The following is a 25099-nucleotide window of genomic DNA, read 5'->3' on the forward strand; positions in this document are numbered from 1 at the left end:
TCATGGCTGACCGCAGGGACGCAAATGGTGGCGGCTAAGGCCGCCGCCATTTGCGGCCCGGCCGGCCAGGATTCGGGGGGGAGGGACAGAGCGCCTCCCCCCCTACCAGAATTTCGGGGGGGAGGGACGGAGCACCTCCCCCCCCACCGCGAATCAAATTTCGTTCAAGGTAAGTGACTTTTGTACATTCCTATCCAGGTTTTCCTGGGAAGAATGTAAAGCCAGTTGAATTTTGTAATTTAGAGAGGCTCTACTCTGTTTGTCTAAAGTGCATCTTCCCTACTCAACATGCCTAGACTGCATTACAATTCTGTGGAGTGCTGAATTCTAATTCTTTGACTGGAGTATTTTACCTGACCCTTGATAAGCAATGCCATCATCAGATGGATGGTGCAAGTTAATAACATCTAGTATATTGTGCCTCTAGTAACCTGGTGCTGAAGCTGGCTTGAAAATGCAATTGTTTACCTTACTTTTGCAAGCAACTCATGGATTGAGTGCATCTCTCTCTCCTGCTCTAGAGCCCTCCCCACTCTGTTCTCCCTTCCATGGTACTCCTCCTGAGTCCTTTTCCCAGCTCCATTTCCAACCCACTATTCTTGGCTCCCTGCCTTCAAACATCTGCCTACCCCTCTTCCAGTTTCCACTGGAATAAGAGCTTACTTTCCCAGTTCCCCCATTGCTGGCTTCAAGAACCGTAGAGGTTCTATTATTGTTGTTGCTGTTGTTGTTGTTAGCCATCTGCATCCTTTCCCAGAAACAAATAAAGGAATCCAGTTCACCCTCACCTGGAGAAAGCAAGACCAGGAGGAGGCCAGTGCTCAGGAGTGCCTTCACCGTGACGGGAAGATGGAGACTCAGGCAGCTGTGGAGCGGAGCTGGAGCACTGAGGACAACTGATGTAAGAAGGGGGTCATGTGGGGGTATATATGACTGCCCAGGAGCAACACCCGGGAACAACCGGTTTTGTGGGATGCATGACAGGATGCTAAATGTGCCGTCATCTTATGTAGGAATTCACCTCAGACTTTGAAGGGTGTTTTTTTTACTTGTTTTGATGTGATGTTGAGAGACGTTGCCTGATTGTGCAGCGAGTTGATCATAGAACTTGTTTCACAACTCTGGAGGTGGTGATTTAATTGTATAGCACCTGATTTTCTCTTCCTGGCCCCTTGGCCCCTGATCTCTGCTGCAGAAGTGCTTGCTACTGAGGGAGGGTCAGTCTGGAATGACGTGAAGAAAGCTTTTCTACTTCTTGAAAGAAGGCTGCCGAACGTCCCTGCTCTCCCTGCTCTCTCTGTCTTTCCTATTGAGCTGGTTGCTATTCCCTTCATCTTTGTCTTCCCAGGGTCCAGGACCAGAAGATCAGAGCGGGAAAAGGAGCCACTATGGCTCCTTCTCCATTAGCCGCTTGTGCACCCATCATTCCCCATTGGCCCAATTGCTGGGAGCGTGGGTTGCTGTCTCCTCTGAACCTGGTGGGGTGCACTGCAGGGCTGCCTTCTAAACCACCGCTGTAGCCCCTGCAACAAGCCCTGACTTGTGGGGTGGATTTGAACCCACCCTGCCATGCATCTTGCTGGGTTCGGATGACAAGAAAACCTGCGCCGCAGTGTGGGGAATTCGGGAATTGGCGTATGTGCATACACAGGCATGCATTGTGGTATGCACAGGGTGGAGAAAAGAAGCCACAGTTTCCTCTTTTCTGCACTGATCCACCTACCCTGGTCTCTGTGTCCCATTTCAAGGCCTATTCCAAATGTTGTCTTTGTCATTTTTGCACACATTTGTTCCTTTTGCGAAGATTCTCCACCTCTTGACAAAATCCCATCCAGTCTCTTTCATTCCTTTCACATTGTCATTGTCTGCCCCCATAGGAAGATTACTGAAGAATTTGTTACCCTTACAACTTTATCCCCTGACACCCTTTGGGATTGCCTGAAGGCTGCTCAAAACCTTACTCAGCTGGTGACTTACTCAGCAATCTTACATTTTGGCTATGGTAGGGTAAAACTAAAGCATTCATATTCTTATTATTGATTATGAATTATTACCATTAGTGTTATTAGCAACAGCATATCTCAAGTAGGGATGGATGAAAGGGACTTACCTTGTCCCGCAGCTTGCTTCGCGGTGGGGGGGAGGCGCTTCGGTTCTCCCCCCGAAGTTCAGGCGAGGGGGGGAGGTGCCCCGCCTCACCTGGCCAAAATTCAGGCCAGGGGGGGAGGCGCCCCATCCCTCGCTAGCGAAATTCAGGCCGGGGAGGAGCGCCCCATCTCTCCGGCCGCGAAAAAAAGTAAAAAACACACACACACACCCCCGTGGTAGGCTACATAACCATTTGCGTAGCCTATCACGGCTAGATTTCCAAAGTCAGCCGTGATAGGCTATGTAAATCGTCACGTAGCCTATCACGGGTGACTTTTGGAAAAAAAAAAAAAGTGCATACGCAAATGACCCTGGGAAGACACAGATGAAGGGAACAGCATCCAGCTCAACAGGAAAGACAGAGAGAGCAGGGAGAGCAGGGACATTCGGCAGCCTTCTTTCAAGAAGTAGAAAAGCTTTCTTCACGTAATTCCAGACTGACCCTCCCTCAGTAGCAAGCACTTCTGCAGCAGAGATCAGGGGCCGGGGGCCAGGAAGAGAAAATCAGGTGCTATATAATTAAATACGCAAAAAAAAAAAATGCGTACGCATTTGCGTTCCTTATTTTGGCACGTGTAGTCTACGTAAAGATTTACGTAGACTATGGCGAAAATAAGGGCAACGCAAATAGCGTTCCCTTATTTTCACCGTAGTCTACGTAAATCTTTACGTAGACTACCCCTGTCCAAATAAGGAACACAAATGGCGGCGCCCATGGGGCGCCGCCATTTGCATACGCACTTTCCCCCCCCCCAAAGTCACCCGTGATAGGCTACATGATGATTTACATAGCCTATCACGGCTGACTTTGGAAATCTAGCTGAGATAGGCTACGTAAATCGTCACGTAGCCTATCACGGGTGTGTGTGTGGTTTTTTTACTGTACTTTTTTATTTTGTAATGGCGGTGGCAGCAGCTGGTCGGGAGACTGGCCGCAGCCCCCGCTGAAACGCCTCCGAAACGCCGCCAGGACCTGCCGCTGAGAGGGACATTCGCAGAAGGTAAGTCCCATCCCGGGGGGGGCGGGGGGCCGGCGGAGAATTTCCCCAACACTTCGGGGGGCCGAATGCGTCGGCACTTGGCCTCCTGAAGATTCGTGGAGAAATTCTCCGCCATCCCTAATCTCAAGGACCTGGGTTTCCTGGAGGCTTTTAACAAGGCAGTGAGATGCGACATAAGATGGTCTACCCCCACCCATAGAACCCCCCACAGATCACCCTCCTGATCCATGCTAAGCGGAGTCCCACATTTCCTCCCCTCCCTTAAAGGGCCTTTGTGACTGAATGAGGGGCAGAAATTCAAGAGGCAGGGCTTCCCCCATCACTCCACCTTCATACTGGTGACAGGCTGTGCTTGCTGCATTTGTGCAGTAGCTGATAGAGGGTCAGGGAGCTCAATTCCAGCATGAAAGCTCTGTGGCTCAAACTTGTCTAGAATTCATTCCTGATCAACAAGACTGATCGTATTCATTCAGAAGGCGATTTGGGGGCAGGGAACACATGGGGAGGGTCTGTGTTCGTTTGAATGTCTCAGAGGTAGTGGAGGTCTGAGTGACTCTGCAGTGATTGGAACAAAGGCCCTTTGCACATGCTCAAAGGCAGCCTTTCCTCTTTCACATTACTTCACATTATGTTGTCTGAAATGTAACTGGGGACAACAAGTGGGGGTCTCAACAAGCGATTTACTGTGAGTTGGCTGCATTTGGAGGTCATTCAGTGTCCAGGATGTCATGACCATCCCAGAGCCATCCCAGAGATTTTCATAGAGACACCGTTTTTTCTGAGAACACTTTTGTCCGATTGTTTTCATTGATTTGGCTTGTCTGTGCTTCTGTTGCAGTGTATACCAACCCTCCGCATTTACTTCAGCATGGAGCCCTGCGCATGGGTATGCCTTTCACCTTGCCATGAACCTCTCTGACCCTGGTCACGGGCTGTTCCCCCAGTGTTTATCCTCTCTATGTTTCCTAGGGATGTACGAAAGTCACTTACCTTTTCGCAGGGGTGATTCGGGGTGGGGGGGAGGCGCTTCGCTTCTCCCCCCGAAGTTCAGACAAGGGGGGGAGGTGCCCCACCTCACCCGGCTGAAATTCAGGCCAGGGGGGGAGGCGCCCCACCTCGCCCGGCCGAAATTCAAGCCGGGGAGAAGCGCCCCGTCTCCCCGGCCGCGAAAGAAAAAGTGAAAAAAACAAAACAAAACCCTGTGATAGGCTACGTGATGATTAACGTAGCCTATCACAGCTGACTTTGGAAATCTAGCCGTGATAGGCTATGTTAATCGTTACGTAGCCTATCACGGGTTTCCCCCCCACACTTTTTCTTTTGCGGCCGGGGAGACGGGGCGCTTCTCCCTGGCCTGAATTTCGGCCGGGCGAGGCGGGGCACCTCACCCCCTTGTCTGAACTTCGGGGGGAGAAGCGAAGTGGCTCCCCCCCACCGCGAATTACCCCTGCGAAAAGGTAAGTGACTTTCGTACATCCCTAGCTGGGACCCACCGCCGAGAGGGACATTCGGCCATGGTAAGTCCCATTCTGGGGGGCTGGCGGGGGGCCGGTGGAGAATTTCCCCAACACTTTCAGGGGGCCGAATGCCTCGGCGCTCGGCCTCCCGAAGATTCGTGGAGAAATTCTCCGCCATCCCTACTGTTTCCCCAGTGTCTCCACCATTTTGCAGTTAGGTGTTCTGGAGTTCTGAGCTACCTCATGGCATTTACTTCAACTTGGCCACCCCTAACCTTCTGCAGCCTCTTCAATTGATACCGCACAACATGGAAATAGTGCATTTCCTGCTGCATCGTGAACCCGAAAGAAGTGGTCCATTTTCACCAACCACAGCCACCTGGGGGCGAATGGAGTTACTTATGCCAGTACTTTTCCAGCTGCACTGACTGCCAGTCCATTTCCAGGCCTGATTCAAAGTGCTGGTATCCACATTCAAAGCCTGAAACGGCTTGGGGCCAGGTTATCTGAAGGATCGCCTTCTCCCATATGTGCCTGCCCAGACCCTAAGAACATCCTCAGGGGTTCTTCTCTGGGAGCCCACACCAAAGGAAGTGAGGCGGGTGGCTACCAGGAGCAGGGCCTTTTCCACTGTGGCCCCCCAGCTGTGGAATGAGCTCCCTGGAAAGGTTCACCTAGCACCTACATTGTTCTTCTCCTGGTGCCAAGTGCAGACCTTTTCATTCTGCCAGTACTTTATCATTTAAGCCTCTTAATCTTTTTGCCCTGGTGTTTTGAATCTGTATTTTAAATCTCTGCATTGCTGCGAGGTTTTATTCTGGTTGTACAGTTATACTGTGGTTTTAAGTTCTTATATTTTATATTGTTTTATGCTGCACTTTGTAGTTTTAATATTTGTGAACTGCCCAGAGAGCATCGGTTATTGGGCAGAATAGAAATCAATAATTAAATACAATATTGCTTAACCCCCCTTTCTCCTTCCCCCTCCTCACAATGAGAAGTTACTGCAATCAAGTGATAAAATGGAGAAGTTATTTTACACAACAGAGAAACTACAGAACATCAAAGAAGCACAACAACACAGTAGCGACCTAAGAGAGCAATGGAGAAGCAAAAGAGCACTTTAGGGCGAGTTACTAAAGTTTGTACTCTGCATATAAGTTAAATAAGCAGGGTGACAATATGCAGCCTTGTCGTACTCCTTTCCCAATTTTGAACCACTCGGTTGTTCCATGTCTGGTTCTTACTGTTGCTTCTTGACCCTCGTACAGGTTTCTCAGGAGACAGGTAAGGTGGTCTGGTACTCCCATCACTTTCAGAATTTGCCACAGTTTGTTGTGATCCACACAATCAAAGGCTTTAGCGTAGTCAATGAAGCAGAAATAGACGTTTTTCTGGAATTCTCTTGCTTTCTCCATGATGCAGCGAATGTTGGCGATTTGATCTCGCGTTCCTCTGCCTCTTTGAAACCCAGCTTGTACTTCCGGTAGTTCTCGGTTCGCATACTGCTGAAGCCTAGCTTGTAGGATTTTGAGCATCACCTTGCTGGCATGGTTTCATTGTGAAATGAGCGCAATTGTGCAGTAGTTTGAACACTCTTTGGTATTGCCCTTCTTTACAATTGGAATGTAAACTGACCTTTTCCAGTCTTGCGGCCACTGTTGAGTGTTCCACATTTGTTGGTATATTGAGTGCAGTACTTTAACAGCATCATCTTTTAGGATTTTAAATAGCTCAGCTGGAATACTGTCATCTCCGCTAGCTTGGTTGTTACTAATGCTTCCTAAGGCCCACTTGACTTCACTCTCGAGGATGTCCGGCTCAAGTTCAGTGTCCGCACTATCATGGCTATCAGGGACATTCAGATCTTTCCTGTATAGTTCTTCTGTGTATTCTTTCCACCTCTTCTTAATCTCATCTGCTTCTGTGAGGTCCCTGCCTTTTTTGTCCTTTATCATGCCCGTCTTTGCACAAAACGTTCCCTTGAGTTCTCCGATTTTCTTGAAGAGATCTCTAGCCTTTCCCATTCAGTTGTTTTCTTTGATTTCTTTGCATTGTTTGTTTAAGAAGGCCTTCTTGTCTCTCCTTGCTATTCTCTGGAACTCTGCATTCAGTTGGAAATATCTTCCCCTTTCTCCCTTGCTTTTCGCTTCCCTTCTTTCCTCAGCTACTTGTAAAACCTCCTCAGACAGCCACTTGGCTTTCTTGCATTTATTTTTCTTTGGGATGGATTGAGTTGCTGCCTCCTGAACAATGTTACGGACCTCCGTCCATAGTTCCTCAGGCACTGTGTCTATCAGGTCTAATCCCTGAAATCTATTCCTCACCTCCACTGTATATTCATAAGGGATATGATTTAGGTCATACCTGAATGGTTTAGTGGTTTTCCCTATGTTTTTCAATTTAAGCCGAACTTTTGCAACAAGAAGCTCATGATCTGAGCCACAGTCAGCTCCAGGTCTTGTTTTGACTGACTGTATAGAGCTTGGCAGAAAGCGAAGAGGATCTAAAGAGCCTCTTGTTGAGGGTGAAAGAGGAGAGTGCAAAAACTGGTTTGAAACTCAACATTAAAAAAACGAAGATCATGGCATCTGGCCCGATCACTAATCAAAGCTATGGTTTTCCCAGTAGCAACGTATGGCTGTGAGAGCTGGACTATAAGGAAGGCTGAGCACCGAAGAATTGATGCTTTCCAACTGTGGTGCTGAAGAAGACTCTTACGAGTCCCCTGGACTGCAAGGAGGTCCAATCAGTCAATCCTAAAGGAAATCAACCCTGAGTGTTCATTGGAAGGACAGATACTGAAGCTGAAGCTCAAATACTTTGGCCACCTAATGTGAAGAGAAAACTCTCTGGAAAAGACCCTGATGCTGGGAAAGACTGAAGGCAAAAGGAGAAAGGGACGGCAGAGGATGAGATGGCTAGATAGCATCACCGATGCAATGAATATGAACTTGAGCATGCTCCAGGAGAGAGCGTAGGACAGGAAGCCTGGCGTGCTATGGTCCATGGGGTCACGAAGAGTCGGACACGACTGAACGACTGAACAACAACTAAATTTAGCCTTTAATCCTTCTGCTGCAGGTTGGTGAGATGAACGGAGAGCAACTACGTTTCCCCATGTGTCCAGATTTCCATGAAGAAACGAAAATCCCCAGTCCTCCACTGCAGCATCTGAGCGCCCCACCACAATTTCACCGCATCCCTGAGATCTGCTGCGGAGTTTCTGCTCCCCACCCCATTTTTCCTCATGCGTGCACTTTTGCTTGCTGCTTCCACACCACCCCCTTTCTTCTTCCCCCTGCTCACAATGAGATGAAAAGATCCTTACTGCGATAAAGCAGAGAAGGGACTTCACTTAAAAAGAAAATACAGGACATCAAAGAATCACAACCTTGCAATAGCATTTGAAGAGAGCAACGGAGAAGCAAAAGAGTGCTTTAGGATGCGTTATTAACATTCGTCTTTAGCACTTTCATTGCAGGGGAGTGAGATTTATGAATGGAGGATTATCCGGATTTTTCAAGGAATTGGCTTTGGCCCGTGCTGCAACACACGAATGGATGGAGAAGAATACTCCATTGGATGGAGAAGAACATCCTTACGAGTGAGGTGGGGGACTGGAACAGAGCATCGTCACACTGGCAGGGGCTGCTCAACCAATGACAGAGGATTCACCCCTCCCCACACGTCTAGGCTCTACGCCCCTTTCTCTTTTCCCCTGAAGGCCCCGTTATACTATCACAGCTGCATTTTAATTACTCCCTAACAGCAATAAACCAAATAGCAAAGATATGCAGCTTTGAGATAGCGCTCCACAGCCTTTGGGGGGTTACTCCAGTCAGCCTGTAACCCTAGCAATGCTTGATTTAGGGAGTGTGCACTCAGAGAACAAGCCTCATTGACCACAATAAACACACATAGGTTTGTGCTTGGAAACACGGGGATGGGAAACACACCTTCACCAGGTCATTGAGAAAAACACCCCTGGGCAGGGCTAGCAAAGCTGAAGTAAATACAGGGGTTGGGGCATGCCACCTGACTTCAGGAAAACAATCGGACTTAAAGTAGTCCCAGGAAAACCATTTTTTTCTGCAAAAAACTACAGGGTAGTTGCGAGATGGCCCCAGTGTCATGTGAGCTGAATGACCTCCAAACACAACAACTCACAGCAAATCGTCCATGGAGACACCCCTGAACACTCTTGAGCACCAAGGTAGCTCAAAACAACTAAATGGATTCTGTATCCAGAATTCTTGTAATTTTGGCAGCTTTGTGCACTTACGTTTGGACAATAGAGATGCAAGAGAACTCCCATTTTCCCCAAACGCCGCAATCTGCTGCATGCTTGCTTTTGAGTAATCATGCAGAGAGTTGGGCATTTTGTCAGGGGCCTGAGAAGGCATTTTCCTGCGTCCTGTTTTAGTTCACTGCTAAGGGTGGAAAAACAACCTTGTTTATCAGGAGCTGAGGCTGCCTCTGAAAACACCCTTCCATGAGTGCCCGTGAAAATGAACATTGGAAGCCCGAACTCAAGAGAGGTGGAATGTGAACTCGCGCAAAGACACAATCCCCTTTTCTATGGAGGAAGAGTCAAGAGACTCAAGCTTGTTTGGTCAGTGAGCCATTCTTCCTGCACAAAGTCAAGCCCAAAGATGGCATCTTGAAAACCCAACATCTTCACACCTCAACAAAGATTCATGGGAAAATATGCAAGACACAGTTTTTATTTGCCATATGAATTTATTTTGAATGTTCTTGACTTGGTGTAAATTAACACATACATGATACCGTGCTTCAGCTTGAGGCAAAAGACAGCACATCTAACACCCCCCTCCCTTTATCTGGTCCCCTGGAACCCACCCAGTCTCTTAGGATTAAACTGCCGAATCCTGAGTCCCAGACTCTCATTGCCCTCACCTCTAGGGCCCCAGATGTCTCCCCACTTTTGCAAATGGTGGAATATGCAGGGAGGAGGTGATTGCTCTCTTCTATCTACACCTCAGCTTCAGGCTGCTTGGATGATCCCTTGGCAGCTTGGCATTCCAGATTGTAGATATCAAAGTTCAACAATCCGTTTGCTATTGCTGTGTTTCCAGTGGGGTAGATACAGGTCTCCACATTTACACAGGCTTGGAGAGCAATAGTTTCATTGGGTAATCCAACTGCGAGAGGGAAAAAGATATGCATATATCTTCTCATATGAGACGATTATATTGTAGGTGTTATGATACAATGTCTTGCCTGAGGGTGTAGATACAACTGGAGACATTCCTCAGGGCTGGTCAGTGCACTGTTCTCATAGTCCCGCTGCAGGACAGAAGAGCTGCCTGTGGCTGGGTTGTCCTGGCCCCTCAGGGGAGACAGCCATGGAGCCCAACCCTCACAACAGAGTGATCTCCTCTCAGACTTAGAGGAAGAGTGCCTCCAGCCACCTAGCCCCAGGGAGCCCCAGGGGGTGTCTAAAGGCCAAAGCTGAGCCCGCTGCCAGATGCAGGAATGTCTGCCAGAGGAATGTGAACTCCTCATGAGTAAAAGTGTACTCATGAGCAAGGCATTGAAGTACTGAATTTCCTACCTGGACAGCGGGGGTAAGGTGGTGCAAACATGAAAGATTTGCTGCCATCTGAGGAATAAGGACTCCTCGTGAGTACAGGTATACTCAAGAGGAAGACCCTGCCAGTGGATAGACCTTTCCCAAGGTGGCACTAATGGCCTGCAGCTGTGATCTTCGTGCAGCTCTTCAGGTTCAGGCTGCAGTGCCTTCCTTTGCGGACACTGGCGCTGGAAAGATGTCAGGTCCCTGACTCCTGCCTGGTATTCCCCTGCTGCCCCAGGTCTTCTCTGTTTCTCCCTGTGTTGGACGTCTGAGTGCCTACTGAGCTTGCTTTGGGACTTGACCCTGACTCTGCCCTGGAGCTGTGTCCAAGCCCCACTGCAAGCAGGGCAGCTGTGGTGAGTGACAGGCCTTTCAGTCATTCATGAAGCTGCTTCCCCACCCTGCCCCCAGGTCTTCATGCAGCCAGACTGTCAGCACACACCAGGAACAATCATGGAAATATTAAGAAAAGCACAGTGAGAGCTCTGAGAGTGCTGCTCAATGCCTGACAGCTGCGGTACTCTCCTGCCAAATGCTTAACAAAGGGACACATATCCTGCGAATGTGGGCAAGCAGGGAGAGGTCAACCTAGGAGCACCTCTATTACAGCCAAAAAACTAAGAGATATTATCTTCCTGCTGTCAGGTGCAGAGCATAAGAGCAGCAATATAAGCATGCATTCCAAGCAAAGTGACTGTGTGACTCAGTTAAAATAAAATGAAGAACGAAAGAAAGAGTGCAGGTTTCCCCATGCCCTGGAGTGGATTGGTAACTCTACTCACGTGCACTGAGGTCAAAGTCAGCTTTGACACATTGATTCTCATCGCCGAGGCACTGGACGGTTTCCCCCGAGGTGTCGCAATGATCTGAACTTTTGGAGAAGCAGCCTGGGCATTGCATCCCATTGGGTTTAAGGCTCTTCTCAGTTGGCACTGCAAAAACCAGACCCCAGAGCTCCATGACCACATTTTCCCATCTCTTGCGTCTTCTGCCCTAGAATGTCTAGTCCTAAAGATGGTCGCATCTACTGTGCTGTGAGACCAAATGTTACAAATCTCTATTTGTATTTGGTAGACTAGCATGGCGCCCTTTGTCTTCCAACAGTGCTAAGGTTTTTAGACTGCGTTTGATGAAGAGTCTCTTGAAGTCCTTTGGGCAGGGGGAGGTCAAACATAGGGGCCATTTCCCAGGATGTACAGTGATGTTTTGTCACAATACATTCGAATGACAATTGAGAACTCATGTACTAGTATCCTGGAAGTCAATATCAGCTAAGCGCCTTGCAACTTCCAGTCCAGCATGATTATAGCCCTTTGCAGCCAACTCACCGACTGAGAATCCCAGTTCAGATATAAGGTAACTGACTAGTTTTAGTAGCCCAAGATTCTGGACCCATTTCCTCATATGTCAAGAAGACAAGAGGAGGGGCTTGTTGGGAAATTATCTTGAGCCAGGGCTAAATGGCTGCTTTTCGGACCACAGTTCTCACTGAACAGCAGGCAGACTCCAGCCGTACCATCACTTTAGAAGCTCGGGACTCCCAGGGCTCTTGTCAAGAATTTGTGTTGTTCTGAATCCAGCGCTGCAGTGTGTGAGTAAACCCATACAGCTGCCCCATAAGAAAGCTGGGGCAATAGCGTAGCTGTGCAGAGGTCAAGAAGGGGTGCCACTAGCCTACCACCAAGTCCTGCCGCATAATGAAAAGTAGCAGTAGCTGCTTCATTGGCTGTTGACCACTGCAGGTGGTCCAGGAGCCCAGATTCTGTATCGCTGCACCCAGATATTTCTTTCTTTCTTTAAAATATGTCTTGGCCGCCTTTCAGAGCAGAAACCCTCCCAAGGCGGCTTACAACATTAAAATACGTAAAAACAATTAAAATATTAAAAGTGATAAAAATGTAAAAACAATAAAAGCCAACAATAAAAGCCAACAATAAACAACTAAAACCCACAATAAAACCAACAACGATGTTAACAATCACAACGGTAGCAGTCATATCAGTAGAAGACCAAGGTCAAATAATACGTTTTCAAGGCCTTCTTAAAAGACTGCAAGGAGGGAGAATGGTGGACTTCCAATGGCAGCTTGTTCCAAAGATGTGGGGCCACTGCAGAGAAGGCCCTCTCATGCGTGTTCACCCACCTGACTGTTTTGACAGGTGGGCAAATGAGAAGGGCCTCTCTTTCTGATCTTAAAGTGCGGGCAGGCTGACATAGGTGTTGTAACTTGGTCCCAAACCATTTATGGCTTTAAAGATCAAAACCAGCACTTTGAATTCGGCTCGGAAACACACTGGTAACCAGTGCAGCTGGTGCAGTCTAGGTGTTATATGATCGAATCAGTTCACCCCACCAGTACTGGGGCGGCCGCATTCTGCACAAGCTGGAGTTTCTGAACCGTCTTCAAAGGCAGCCCCACGTATAGCGCATTACAGTAGTGCAGCCTGGACGTGACTTGTGTGTGGATAACTGAGGCAAGGTCCGTCCTCTCTAAATAGGGCCACAATTGGCATACTAGCCTAAGCTGGTAAAAAGCACTTCCAGTTATTTCTGTATACGAGCTGACTTTCTCGTGCTGAGGGAGTTGAGCTGCCAGCAATATTTCTGCCTTCTCTTTCCAAGGAACATTACTTTAGTTTAGAATGGTTGACATTGAAAATTTATTTTTGGCAATATACACCTAGGGGTCTCAAGAGCCTTTGCAGTCCCACCTGTGGTACCATTTTGGAGGAGCAAGCCAGCCTGAAAAAGTTATATGGGAATGAATTATTTCCCTTGGATATTAATCAAGTGATCCTTGCTTGGATTGTCTATCTCTCATCAGTGTAGGGGCTTGTAGTGGGAAGGGAGTTGTTTGTTCCAGTGAGTCCCAGTTGGGGCCTATTCGGGCATTAAAGTCACCCATGAAAATAAAATAGGCCTTGGGGTATTTGGTGTCCAGTGCAAATAGGTATTCTTCCAGGTAAGCCCAAATATTTTCAGAGTAGTTGTATGAATTCCTAGGTGGAATATAGACAGTTATTATAATAAAGGAGATTGTTTAGGGGTGGACGAAAGTCACTTACCTGTCCTCGAAGGACGTTCGCGGTGGGGGGGGAGGCACTTCGCTGGTCCCCCCACGAAGTTCAGGCCGGGGGGGGGGCTTCCCGCCTCGCCCCGGCCGAAATTCAGGCCAGGGGGGAGGCTTCCCACCTCGCCCCGGCCGAAATTCAGGCCAGGGAGGAGGCTTCCCGCCTCGCCCGGCCGCGAACGCGAAAGTTTTTTTTTAAAAAAACACCCCTTGATAGGCTACGTGACGATTCACGTAGCCTATCACGGCTAGATCTGCAAAGTTGCCCTTATTTTTGCCGTAGTCTACGTAAATCTTTACGTAGACTACAGCGACCAAATAAGGAACGGGAATGGCGGCTCCCTATGGGGGCCGCCATTATCCGTACACACTTTTTTTTTTAAAGTCACCCGTGATAGGCTATGTGACGATTGACGTAGCCTATCACAGCTGACTTTGCAAATCTAGCCGTGATAGGCTACGTGAATCGTCACGTAGCCTATCAGGGGGCGTTTTTTTTTTTCTTTCATTGCAATGGTGGTGGTGGCAGCCGGTCGAAAGACTGGCTGCTGCTCCCGCCCCGCTCTAACACCCCCCGAACCGCCGGCCGGACCCACCGCCGGGAGGTACATTCGGCGAAGGTAAGTCCCGTCCCGGGGGGGGTGCGGGGTGCGGGGGGGGTGCGGAGGATTTCTCCCCGAAACTTGTTCGGGGGGCCGAACACGTTGGCACTCGGCCCCCCAAAGTTTCGGGGAGAAATTCTCCGCCAACCCTAAGATTGTTTCAAACTTAAGGAGAGAACTGCCATAGCCCTGGGCTGCCTATTTGATAGCTTTCCACTTGCAACCAGTTGGTTACACAGCATTCCAATCCACCCCACGGCATCTTTTGGTGTTGGACAAATTTGCGGGAACTGCATAAATTCTGTAGTCATTACTCCAAATATCCCAAAGGGACCACATTTCTGGAAGGAAACTGTCGAACTGTTTTAGATACTTCTGGAACGGGACATCCAGCTTTTTTTTGTTCCAGCCAAAAATATTCCATTATAGACACTTAAAGGATGCTCCATCATTCACCTTCCAACAATGAGGGTTGTGTGGAAAGATCTGGTCTGTCAAGGGCTCTGCGGAGTGTATGCCATCTTTGTCTAAGTTTTTATGCCAAGGTGCATGAGCATCAGCCTCTGGTGCCCGAAGGGCCCCCGCTTTGTTGATAAGTCCAGTTTGCCCTACCTGCAGATTTATCAAGGAAGTTTTCAGGAGCTCTATTCTCATCACTATGTCATTTTAGGCTGCTCGTAGTATGGCAGAAAAGGAATCTGCGAAGATGTCCTACTCCTTATAAAAGATAAATTCCTTCTCCATGTTGGGGGTTTATTGTTGTTTTTCGTCCCAAACTAGGAATGTACAAAAGTCACTTACCTTTTCGCAGCTTGGCTTCGCGGTGGGGGGGAGGCACTTCGCTTCTCCCCACGAAGTTCAGGTGAGGGGGGGGAGGCGTCCCGCCTCGCCTGGCCGAAATTCAGGCCAGGGGGGGAGGCGCCCCGCCTCGCCCGGCCAAAATTCAGACTGGGGAGAAGCGCCCCGTCCCCCCAACCGCGAAACAAAAAGTGAAAAAAAAACACAACCCCATGATAGGCTACGTAACGATTAACGTAGACTATCACGGCTAGATTTCCAAAGTCAGCCGTGATAGGCTACGTAAATCGTCACGTAGCCTATCACGGGTGACTTTGGGAAAAAAACCGCGTACGCAAATAGCGTTGCCCTTATTTTCGCCGTAGTCTATGTAAATCTTTATGTAGACTAGATGTGCCAAAATAAGGAACGCAAATGGCGGTGCCCATGGGCTGCCGCCATTTGCGTATGTGCTTTTTTCCCCCCAAAGTCACCCGTGATAGGCTATGTGACGATTAACGTAGCCTATCATGTCTGACTTTGGAAATCTAGCCGTGATAGGCTACGTTAATCATTATGTAGCCTATCACGGGTTTTGTTTTTTTTTTTACTTTATTTTGTAACGGCGGCGGCGGCGGCCGGTCAGAAGGCCCCCGCCGAACTGCCTCTGAACCACCGCCGGGACCCGCCGCCGAGAGGGACATTCGCAGGAGGTAAGTCCCATCCTGGGGGGGGGGGGCGAGAATTTCACCGCCAATTTTGGGGGGCCGAATGCGTTGGCATTCGGCCTCACCAAGATTCGTGGAGAAATTCTCAGAAATTCTCCGCCATCCCTATCCCAAACACCTTTGCTCGCCTTAATAGGCATCTTAATAGGGGGCAAAAGTTTTTTCGACAGAGTCAGTTAGATGTTTTGAACAGTTGGCTGCCTCAGCTAAGCTGCTTATGATGGGTGAGATGGAAGAATCACCCAAGGACTGAGGGGGTGCCTGATTTTCAAATCATCTCGAAACTACTATATTTCTTCTGGCGAGTGCCTCCCTGTAGTCATATATGAGTCTGGCTTTGCCTCGCCTGCTGAAAGTTACCACTGTGCAGGGAGATATGTGGCTATAATACAAATATTCCAAGTGAACTATTTCTGCTGTGGCAAACAAGCCCTGGAAAGTTGCATCCAGAATTTTCAAAAGGCGCAGTTTGCATTCATTTTGTGTAAGGGTCCCCTTAATTTTGGGGTAATTTGACAGGACCAGCTTTTCATGATTTAATACTAGTTCAAGTTTGTAGCATTTACGGTCTTCTTCTGGGATGATTTTACTCCCGGAGAAGCATGGAGGCAGGTTTTGTGCATGTAGGGGGGTACGAATTACTTTCCCCGTTCCGTCCGGGGCATCCGCAGGGGTGGGGGAGGTGATCCCTCCCCCTGGAATCCTCCCCAGCCAGCTCCGCTCCATGGCAAGTCTGTGGAGCTGTTGGCCAGGCCTGCCCGCATCCGGACTTCGGTCCACTGCCGAGCTGCGGCCGCAAATGTTGGCTGCCATACCAGCTGCCATTTACGTCCCTGCGTTAGCCGTGATAGGCTACGTATATATTTACGTAGCCTATCGCGGCAAAGAGCAGGGATGCAAATGGCAGCCGCTATGCCATTTGCGTCCCTGCTGTTTTCGTGATAGGCTATGTAAATATATGCATGGCCTATCACGGCTATGGCAGGGATGAAAATGGTGGACTTTAAAGTCCATAGACCAATCTAATTCAGAATTCAGGGGTTCAGATGGTTCAGATGGTTCAACTACCCCCTCCTTTTCTTCCCCCTCTGTTGGTGTGAAGAACAGTGTGATTTTTGTTTGATTTTTGCATCCATTTGGGGAGATCATCTTGGAAGAAGGTAAGATTCTCAGAGTTCTATATCTCTTTCTGGTAAGCACAATTTTATGAAGTTTTCTTCCAGTGCTAGGAGCTACAAATATAAATTATTGGATCCCTAGCTGAACCTTTAGGCAGCACTAGGGACATACGAAACACCTACCTTGCTCCATTCTGAGCCATCCACGGTGGGGGGGGTGCTCCGTTCCTCCCCCTGGAATCCTCCCTGGCTGGCTCTGCTCTGTGGCGGCTCCGCAGAGCTGCTGCCCAGGGCCATCTGCAGCTGGAGTTCTGGCTGCTGCCTGGGGGGATTCCATGGAGTGGGGTGGGGGAGGCCATTCCACCACAGACTTCGGGGGCCGGATTCTAAAGAATCTGGCCTTACTGGAATCTGTGGCAGAATTCTCTGACATCCCTAGGCAGGACACTCTTTTATTCAGTTCTCACCCTTGTTTATACTTATTTCCAAACCCAGGAGATACATTTGGGTTGAATGCTCTGGCTTGTGATGACGGGACTCAAGACAAAGAGCAAACAAATTCCTACTCCCAAAGCTTCAGGTTTTTCTTTACCTTCCTTTGCTTCATCACAGCTGTTTTCAGGATTTCTCAGTCTTTTCTGTTGCTTTCTTAATGACTCCGTTAGAGTTCTGACTGTTACCCCCAGATGAGAGCAAGGTGTTGATAAGAAGTAGTGTGAAGGTAATAAAAACCTCCATGAAAATTCCTTTTTCAAAGCCCAATAGAAGCTGGAATCATTGCAACTGGTTTGTTTAGAAATGTAGATGGAGTCTAAAATGACATAGATACTTACAATGGAGAGTTTCTGCATTACACTCGTCAAACTGGAAGCAGTGAAATTTGCCTCGGATGGATTTACCAGATACTGAAGTCAGAGAATAATACCATGTGGGACATTCAGCAAGTTTGAGGCATCCCTTGTAAGTGAACAAAACTGGAACATCCACTGTGAAAAAGAATCAGAAAAGAAGACTTGATCAGCTTGAAACAGCATTTTGAGCAAGGGTTTCTCTTTCATTCCGACACCACTGTATGATTCCTTATCTGTTAGGACTGAACTGTGTAGACATGGAGGGAGCTTGAACCTTAGACATTGTTTTAAAGATGATCAGGAAATATAATTCCAACACTGCTTTTCAACCTAAATGCACATTTATTCCCCCAGGTGGTGTCAAATCTTGTATTCAAGCTTTTGGTGATGTCATACTAAGAGAGACTGTGACAGGGGTGAACTTGAATCTGAGAGAGAGACAGGCAGGAGGTCATTTGGCCCATGATGACAGGATCAGGATTAAACCTGCAGGTAAAGGTGAGGCTATTGCTTTCCTGGATAGAGTGGATTGTGAAAAGGAAGCATACCCAGTGATAGAAGTGAGACTCAGTGATAGAAATTGCTATAAACCATGTGCAAAGGATCCGGCTCAAACGTTGAAGAGAGAGATTGGAGATTTGTGTAAGGGAGGGTTAAGTCTGGGATACCTAACTGGAAAGAAATGCATTATTTTGCAAAATATGGATCCTCACAGTCTTATGTTTTACAGGTGTCATCAAAGAAATTAACAGGGCTTCGCTTTGTACAAGAACGTTCTTTGGCGCAAGACGGACTGACCAAAGAGCAGCTGGTGCTGTGTTGGGCAGACCTAGCAGAGCAACACTAGGTGACTGCAGTCTCTGCAAATGGCCAGATGCACCAGTTCTGTTGCTTCATGCATTTGAATGCTTTAAAGTATCATGTTCTGTACATTCTGAACGTGAAGAAATTTGTGAAGTTTTGGTAAATTCCTATATAAAATGAAGCAAAACAAAATTGTCGCCCATCGACACTGGCCAAATCCAGCTGACTTCAATCAGTACATCTATTCCCAGCATGGGGAGGGCCATGTTGTACCTGCTAAGCACCAAAATGGACCACAGCGTCAAGCACCAAAATGGCCGACAGCGCAAAGGCTGCTGGGATGCATGGCTGTCCATCCAGAGGACTGCAGGTTCCTTTGGGAGGGAGGGTGGTTAGAGAATGGTTGGTCTAAGCATGTTGCGGAACATGGTTACCTGCACATGTAGCAGTAGGACTCATGGTAGCATTTGCACTGGTTAGAAGTACTTAATGTTAGTACATTTGCATCAATTTCTAGTCAATGATTACAGTAGATGTTTATCTGTGATTATATTAGATGTTTATCTATTATAGATAACATCAATCTCTGGTATGGTTATCCACCAGGGTTTTTTGGACCCAGATATTCTCAGTTCTGAAACTAAAAGGAACCAAATTACCACTCAGAAAAGTAGGGATGTACGAAAGTCACTTACCTGTTCGTGGATTATGCTGATGCTGCGGGGGAGGCGCTCCGTCCCTCCCACCGAAATTCTGGCTGGGGGGGAGGTGCTCCGTCCCTCCCCCCCGAACTTCTGGCCGGCCGGCTTCGCTCCTCAGGGATTCTGCGGAGCTGCTGGCTGGCTCCTCCAGCGGCCAGACACCCGGCCACTGGCTAACAGGGACACAAATGGTTGGTGTCGCTGCAGTCAGCCATGATAGGCTATGTAAATGTTTACGTAGTCTATCACGGCTGATTTAAAAGAAAAAAAAAACACTTACGTAGACTAAGATGACAAAAATAAGGGGAACGCAAATAGCGTAGACTTTTTTTGTTTGTTTTTTGTTTTTAACTGGAAATGGCGGTGGCGGCAGCCAGTTGGAAGACTGGCCGCCGCAGCTGCCGCCGCCGAACCGCCACCGGAGCCGCTGCTGCCAGGAAGTAAGTCCCATCCCGGGGGGTGGCGGGGGGGTGGCAGACCGTTCCGCCACCGAATTCGGGGGGCCGAATGTGCTGGCATTCGGCCTCCCTGAGATCCGTGGCAGAATTCTCTTACATCTCTACAGAAAAGTAAATAAAGAAATGGAGGAGGTTCTGGCCTGGGTCCAGGAGGCTACACTGTCTATAATATGATAAAGGAACAACCTACAATTTGGGGGTTTAAAAATATAACTGTAATTCCTAAGTGTTAGAGACTGTAATGTATCTGAGTTAAACTAGTCAGTATTATTTCATTAGAGAGCAATCCTATGGCCACAAGACACAGTCCAGTGGGCCATAGGGTTTTTTGGTTTCCTGGTTCCGAGCATTAGACAGCATTCTGAGCTCGGAGCCAGGGAACCACGTTCCCTCCCCTCCCCTTCGTAGCCCATGTGTAGAGAACTGTGATGGCTTTCTCCCTGTGCTTGTGAAACAGAGCATCGTGTTGGCAAACAATGGGCATTCCTGGGGCTGCGGAGGTAAGCAGAGGAGACAGTGGAAGCCCCTTTAGGTGGCTTCCTATGGGGTCTCCAGGCTCCTTCCCGCCCCCTCTCTGAAGCCCCGCGTGGACTTGCAAAATTGCATGTATTGACAAGAATGCAGGGTGGGCAGATTGCAGAGGAGAGGGTCCCCTCTGCGTTCTGCCCAACCTGCACTGGATAGTTACCACCCTACAACTTGGGAGACCATCGACTGTCCTCATAGTACTGTGCCCTCACTTAGTGGCTGAGTGAAGAGCGTCCACCTAGAACTTTCTTTCTTTCTTTCTTTCTTTCTTTCTTTCTTTTCTTTTCTTTCTTTCTTTCTTTCTTTCTTTCTAACTTTACTGAGTGGTCTTTTGGAGAGCTCAGGTTTTCATAGTGATTCCCCACTGACACATGTCAGTCATTCCTGGATGTTCCAGAGACCAAATGTGCAAAGCAATTGGACAACAAAATTCACACTCACATACTGTGTAATTAACAGCCATGGTAAGGCAAGCATCTTCACCCTCTTTGCACACCTCCGTCTTCACACCTTCATCTCCACATTTTTCTACATCCCCAAAACATGTTTGGCATCTCAAAGGTACCACTGCAGTGAGGAAAAAGGATTGTAAAACTTCAGTGCTACTTATACACTTCACAGTACTTCACAAATAAAACCGGCATTTCTTTCCTTTTCTCCACAAATGTACCCATAATTTTTCCATTGATTACTGCCTATGAAGTGTGTTTTGGAATGCAGGCAAAGTCCTTCGGAAGGTTATGAATGTTTTTGTTTTTCAGTGTGATACAAAACTCTGTTTCCTACTTTTCATACAATTAAATCCATGTCCAATATGTTCTGTTTCATCATTTTGCAAATATCAAAGCAAGGTTATTTAACAGATCTATAACAATAATATATCCCAGTACAATGTTTCCAGCCAGGTCACCTTAAGAAGAAGAATTCTTGAAAGGACTCAGTCACTCTGACATAAAATTCAGCATGGTAAGAAAATTGAAATTTCATAATACTGAAGAGTATTTATATACATAAAGATTTACGTAGACTACAGCAACCAAATAAGGAACGTGAATGGCGGCTCCCTATGGGGGCCGCCATTTGCGTACGCACTTTTTTTTTTTTAAGTCACCCGTGATAGGCTACATGGTGATTTACGTAGCCTATCACGGCTGACTTTGCAGATCTAGCCGTGATAGGCTACGTTAATCATCACGTAGCCTATCACGGGGGTGTTTTGTTTTGTTTTTAACTGTTTAGTTCGCATCCGGGCGAGGCGAGGCGCCTCCCCTCCAGCCTGAATTGCGGCCGGGCAAGGCAGGAAGACTCCCCCCCCTGGCCTGAACTTCTTGGGAGGAGCAACGAAGTGCCTCCCCCCCACCGCGGGAAATCTTCGAGGACAGGTAAGTGACTTTTGTCCACCCTTACATCCCTAGTGTTTTCCCTGGAAAACTGAGTTGTTTACTACAAGAAGGTGGAGAAATTATTTATCATTATTTGTTCACAGTTACCCACTGTAAAGGCTTTCTACCTTCATAACTGGGGTTTTCTGGGTGTGTTTTCCCTGGAAAGTGTAGTTGTTTACTATGAGAAAGTAGACAAATTATAGTCATTTATTTACAGTTACTTGCTGTGAGTACGGAATAGGGAGGAAAGAGTTGACTCACACAGTTGCTTAACTCGCTTGTTTGCTGATGCTTTGTCACTGGGGCTCCTCGGACTCGCAGAGCTGGCTCCCTCGCACACCTGCACACACCTGTTCTGGGCACCACACTTCAAGAAGGATGCAAACAAGCTGGAGAGGGTTCAGAGGAGGGTAACAAAGATGATCAGGGGACTGGAAACAAAGCCCTATGAAGAGGGACTGAAAGAACTGGGCATGTTTAGCCTTGAGAAGAGAAGACTGAGGGGATATGATAGCGCTCTTCAAGGACTTGAAAGGGTGTCATAGAGAGGAAAGCCAGGATCCTTCTCGATCATCCCAGAGTGCACGACACGGAACAATGGACTCAAGTGACAGGAAGCCAGATTCTGGCTGAACATCAGGAGAAACCTCCTGACTGTTAGAGCAATACGACAATGGAACCAATGACCTAGGGAGGAGGTGGGCTCTCCCACACTGGAGGCATTCAAGACAAGCCTGACAGCCCCTGTCAGGGATGCGCCAACTTGGATTTCTGCATTGAGGCTCCCCCTTCCCCACCATTCCTCTGTCTGTTTATGTTGCTTTTAGACTCCGGAACAGGCTGCCTTTGTTGTTTAAGGTCGACCCTCATCTTCTGCTTTCTTCATTCTATTTCCTTGTCATTCTTGTCAGTCAACTCTGTCTCATTTAGGTTTTTCAAAACCCAGTCTTATTTTGATTTTTAAAAGCAAACATTGACTTCTAGGCATGTTGGCCCCCTCTTTTAAAGTCACATTCAAGCATTTTGTTTTTATTTGCTTTCTAAATTCTTAAAGAAAGACATATTACAGCAGCCTATGTGTGTAGCGCTTGGTTCCCCTCCCCCCCCATTCTGAAGTGAACCATCTATGTCTTCTCTCTGTTGACCCTCCCCAAACAGAAATTAAAGAAGGGTTTTAAAAAAATTATTGTCAGCTTGCTCTTGGCTCTTATCACCTCTGTTGTGGTGTTGTATTTCTCGAAATTAACCTTCCTTGTATAAAAGGACACGAAATATAAAACAATAAATTAAAGACACCTGTTATTTGCTGAGGTAGTTTTGCTTTTCTTTAGCTCTTTTGTGTCTGTGTCCATGTGTGTGCTTGCTAGGTTTGACCAACACTAGGGATGTACGAATTCCTTACCTGGCTCCGTTATGGGGCATCTGCAGTCGGGTGGAGGTGCTCCGTCCCTCCCCCTGGAATTTTCCCCAGCCGGGTCCACTCCACAGCGACTCTGGGGAGCCACTGGCTGGGGCCAGCCGGCCGCTATGCCGGCCGCCATTTGCATCCCTGCCAAGCTGTGATAGGATACTTAAGTATTTATGTAGCCTATCACAGCAAAAGGCAGCTACGCAAATGCAGCCACTATGACGGCCACTATTTGTGACCGCAACAGCCAGGCAGCGGCCGGAAGAGGAGCTGGAGCTGCCGCCACAGCCACCGCCGCATCCACCGCCGCCGCCACAGCATCCGCCACCAGGTAGGCTCTGTTCCATGTACATTTGGTGGGGTGGCGGGGGGGGGATTGCCCAATTCCGCCACGGACTCCGGGGGCTGGATTCTAAAGAATCCGGCCTCACTGGAGTCCATGGTGGAATTCTACAGCATCCCTAACCAACACTTTTGTTGTTTATTCGGTCAGTCGCTTCCGACTCCTCATGACTTCATGGACCAGCCCACGCCAGAGCTTCCTGTTGTCCGTCGCCACCCCCAGCTCCCCCAAGGTCAAGTCCGTCACCTCCAGAATATCATCCATCCACCTTGCCTTTGGTCGGCCCCTCTTCCTTTTGCCTTCCACTTTCCCTAGCATCAGCATCTTCTCCAGGGTATCCTGTCTTCTCATGATGTGGCCAAAGTACTTCAGTTTTGCCCTTAATATCCTTCCCTCAAGGGAGCAGTCTGGCTTTATTTCCTGGAGTATGGACTGGTTTGATCTTCTTGCAGTCCAAGGCACTCTCAGAATTTTCCTCCAGCACCACAGTTCAAAAGCATCTCTCTTCCTTCGCTCAGCCTTCCTTATGGTCCAGCTCTCGCAGCCATAGGTTACTATGGGGAATACCATTGCTTTACCTATGCGGATCTTTGTTGTCAGTGTGATGTCTCTGCTCTTAACTATTTTATCGAGATTTGTCATTGCTGTCCTCCCAAGAAGTAAACGTCTTCTGATTTCCTGGCTGCAGTCAGTGTCTGCAGTAATCTTTGCGCCGAGAAAGACAAAGTCTGTCACTGCCTCCACATTTTCTCCCTCTGTTTGCCAGTTATCAATCAAGCTGGTTGCCATAATCTTGGTTTTTTTGAGGTTTAACTGCAACCCAGCTTTTGCACTTTCTTCTTTCACCTTCGTCATGAGGTTCCTCAGCTCCTCCTCGCTTTCAGCCATCAAAGTGGTATCATCTGCATATCTGAGATTGTTAATGTTTCTTCCAGTGATTTTAACTCCAGCCTTGGCTTCATCAAGCCCAGCACGTCGCATGATGTGTTCTGCGTACAGGTTGAATAGGTAGGGTGAGAGTATACAACCCTGCCGTACTCCTTTCCCAATCTTAAACCAGTCTCTTGTTAGTAGTAAACGAGGGGGGGGCGCATCAAACTCTAAACCATGCCCCGCTTTTGAAGGTGACAGTTGCGCTGCCCCCCATTGAGACGGGAAGTCCCGCCCTAGCCAGAAGCCCCACATATGCGATCAGCTGACCCCGGTCATATGACCTTCAGGGTCATCTGATGGGGTCATGTGACCCCTCTATGAACTCGCCATGCCACCATGGACCCATAGGAATTGGTTTTAGAGCCCTAGGGGGCACAGGTGTGGAAATGGTGCCATTTCCAAACCATGCCCCAGATTGGCCTGGCAGGGTCATGTGACCCCTCTACAAACTTGTCATACTGCTGTGGACCAATAGGAATTGGTTTTAGAGCCCTAGTGGATACGGGAGCAGAGATGGCCCGCGGGGCCTTTTCCAAGCTGTGCCCGGATTGGTCCTGCGGGGTCATGTGACCCCTCTACAAACTCGCCAAGCCACCGCAATCTAATGGGAAGAGGTCTTAGAGCCTAGCCCTGTAAGGTCACGCCCTGCAACCCCACTGATCAATAGGGATAGCCTTGCCCCCAGAAATACAGCCTTTTATCATGCCCAGACACGTTTTCTGCACAGAGAACATGGCGCAGCCAAGCACCTCTCCAGGGCCATCTGGTATTCCTCCACCGGCTGCAGAACGTGACCCCCGAAAACAGTATATTAGTACCAGTTCTGATGACTCTGCGTTTCCACCACCTAAACGTCTATGCGAGGAGGAGGCTGAGGTTTCCCAAATGTGGCAGAACATGTTGGAGGCCATTTCACTAGAGAACATTGTAGCACAGGTAAGATTTTGATGTTTCTATCTATGTGTATGGATGGATGGTTGGAAGGGATATTTTGTGGTGGTTTCCGAAGTTTGCAAAAGAGTTATAGGCAGGATACAGCTTCATAATACATTGTACCATTTTTCAGGACCCCTGTGGTGCAGAATTTGGCTATTTGCGTTACCCTTATTTTCGCAGTAGTCTACGTAAATCTTTAAGTAGACTACAGGGACCAAATAAGGAACGCGAATGGCGGCTCCTTATGGGGGC

General features: G+C 48.2%; 1 protein-coding gene across 1 annotated transcript in view; it reads right to left on the minus strand.

Annotated features, from left to right (window-relative positions):
* Positions 1-9338: 9338 nt before the first annotated feature.
* The window catches only part of LOC146337718 (phospholipase A2 inhibitor and Ly6/PLAUR domain-containing protein-like), a 37116-nt gene continuing 21355 nt past the window's right edge, over positions 9339-25099 (minus strand). Inside the window, exons 2-5 of the mRNA XM_084815176.1 lie at positions 20284-20409; positions 17334-17486; positions 10988-11137; positions 9339-9771 (exon numbers count right to left, since the gene is read on the minus strand). Of these exons, the coding sequence (XP_084671302.1) occupies positions 9602-9771; positions 10988-11137; positions 17334-17486; positions 20284-20305 (495 nt within the window). The 5' untranslated portion in view covers positions 20306-20409 and the 3' untranslated portion in view covers positions 9339-9601. The remainder of the gene's footprint in view (positions 9772-10987; positions 11138-17333; positions 17487-20283; positions 20410-25099) is intronic.

This window comes from Heloderma suspectum, chromosome 10 (assembly GCF_057233095.1).
Source record: "Heloderma suspectum isolate Gila_16-S chromosome 10, 16-S_ref, whole genome shotgun sequence".
NCBI classification, from domain to species: domain Eukaryota; kingdom Metazoa; phylum Chordata; class Lepidosauria; order Squamata; family Helodermatidae; genus Heloderma; species Heloderma suspectum.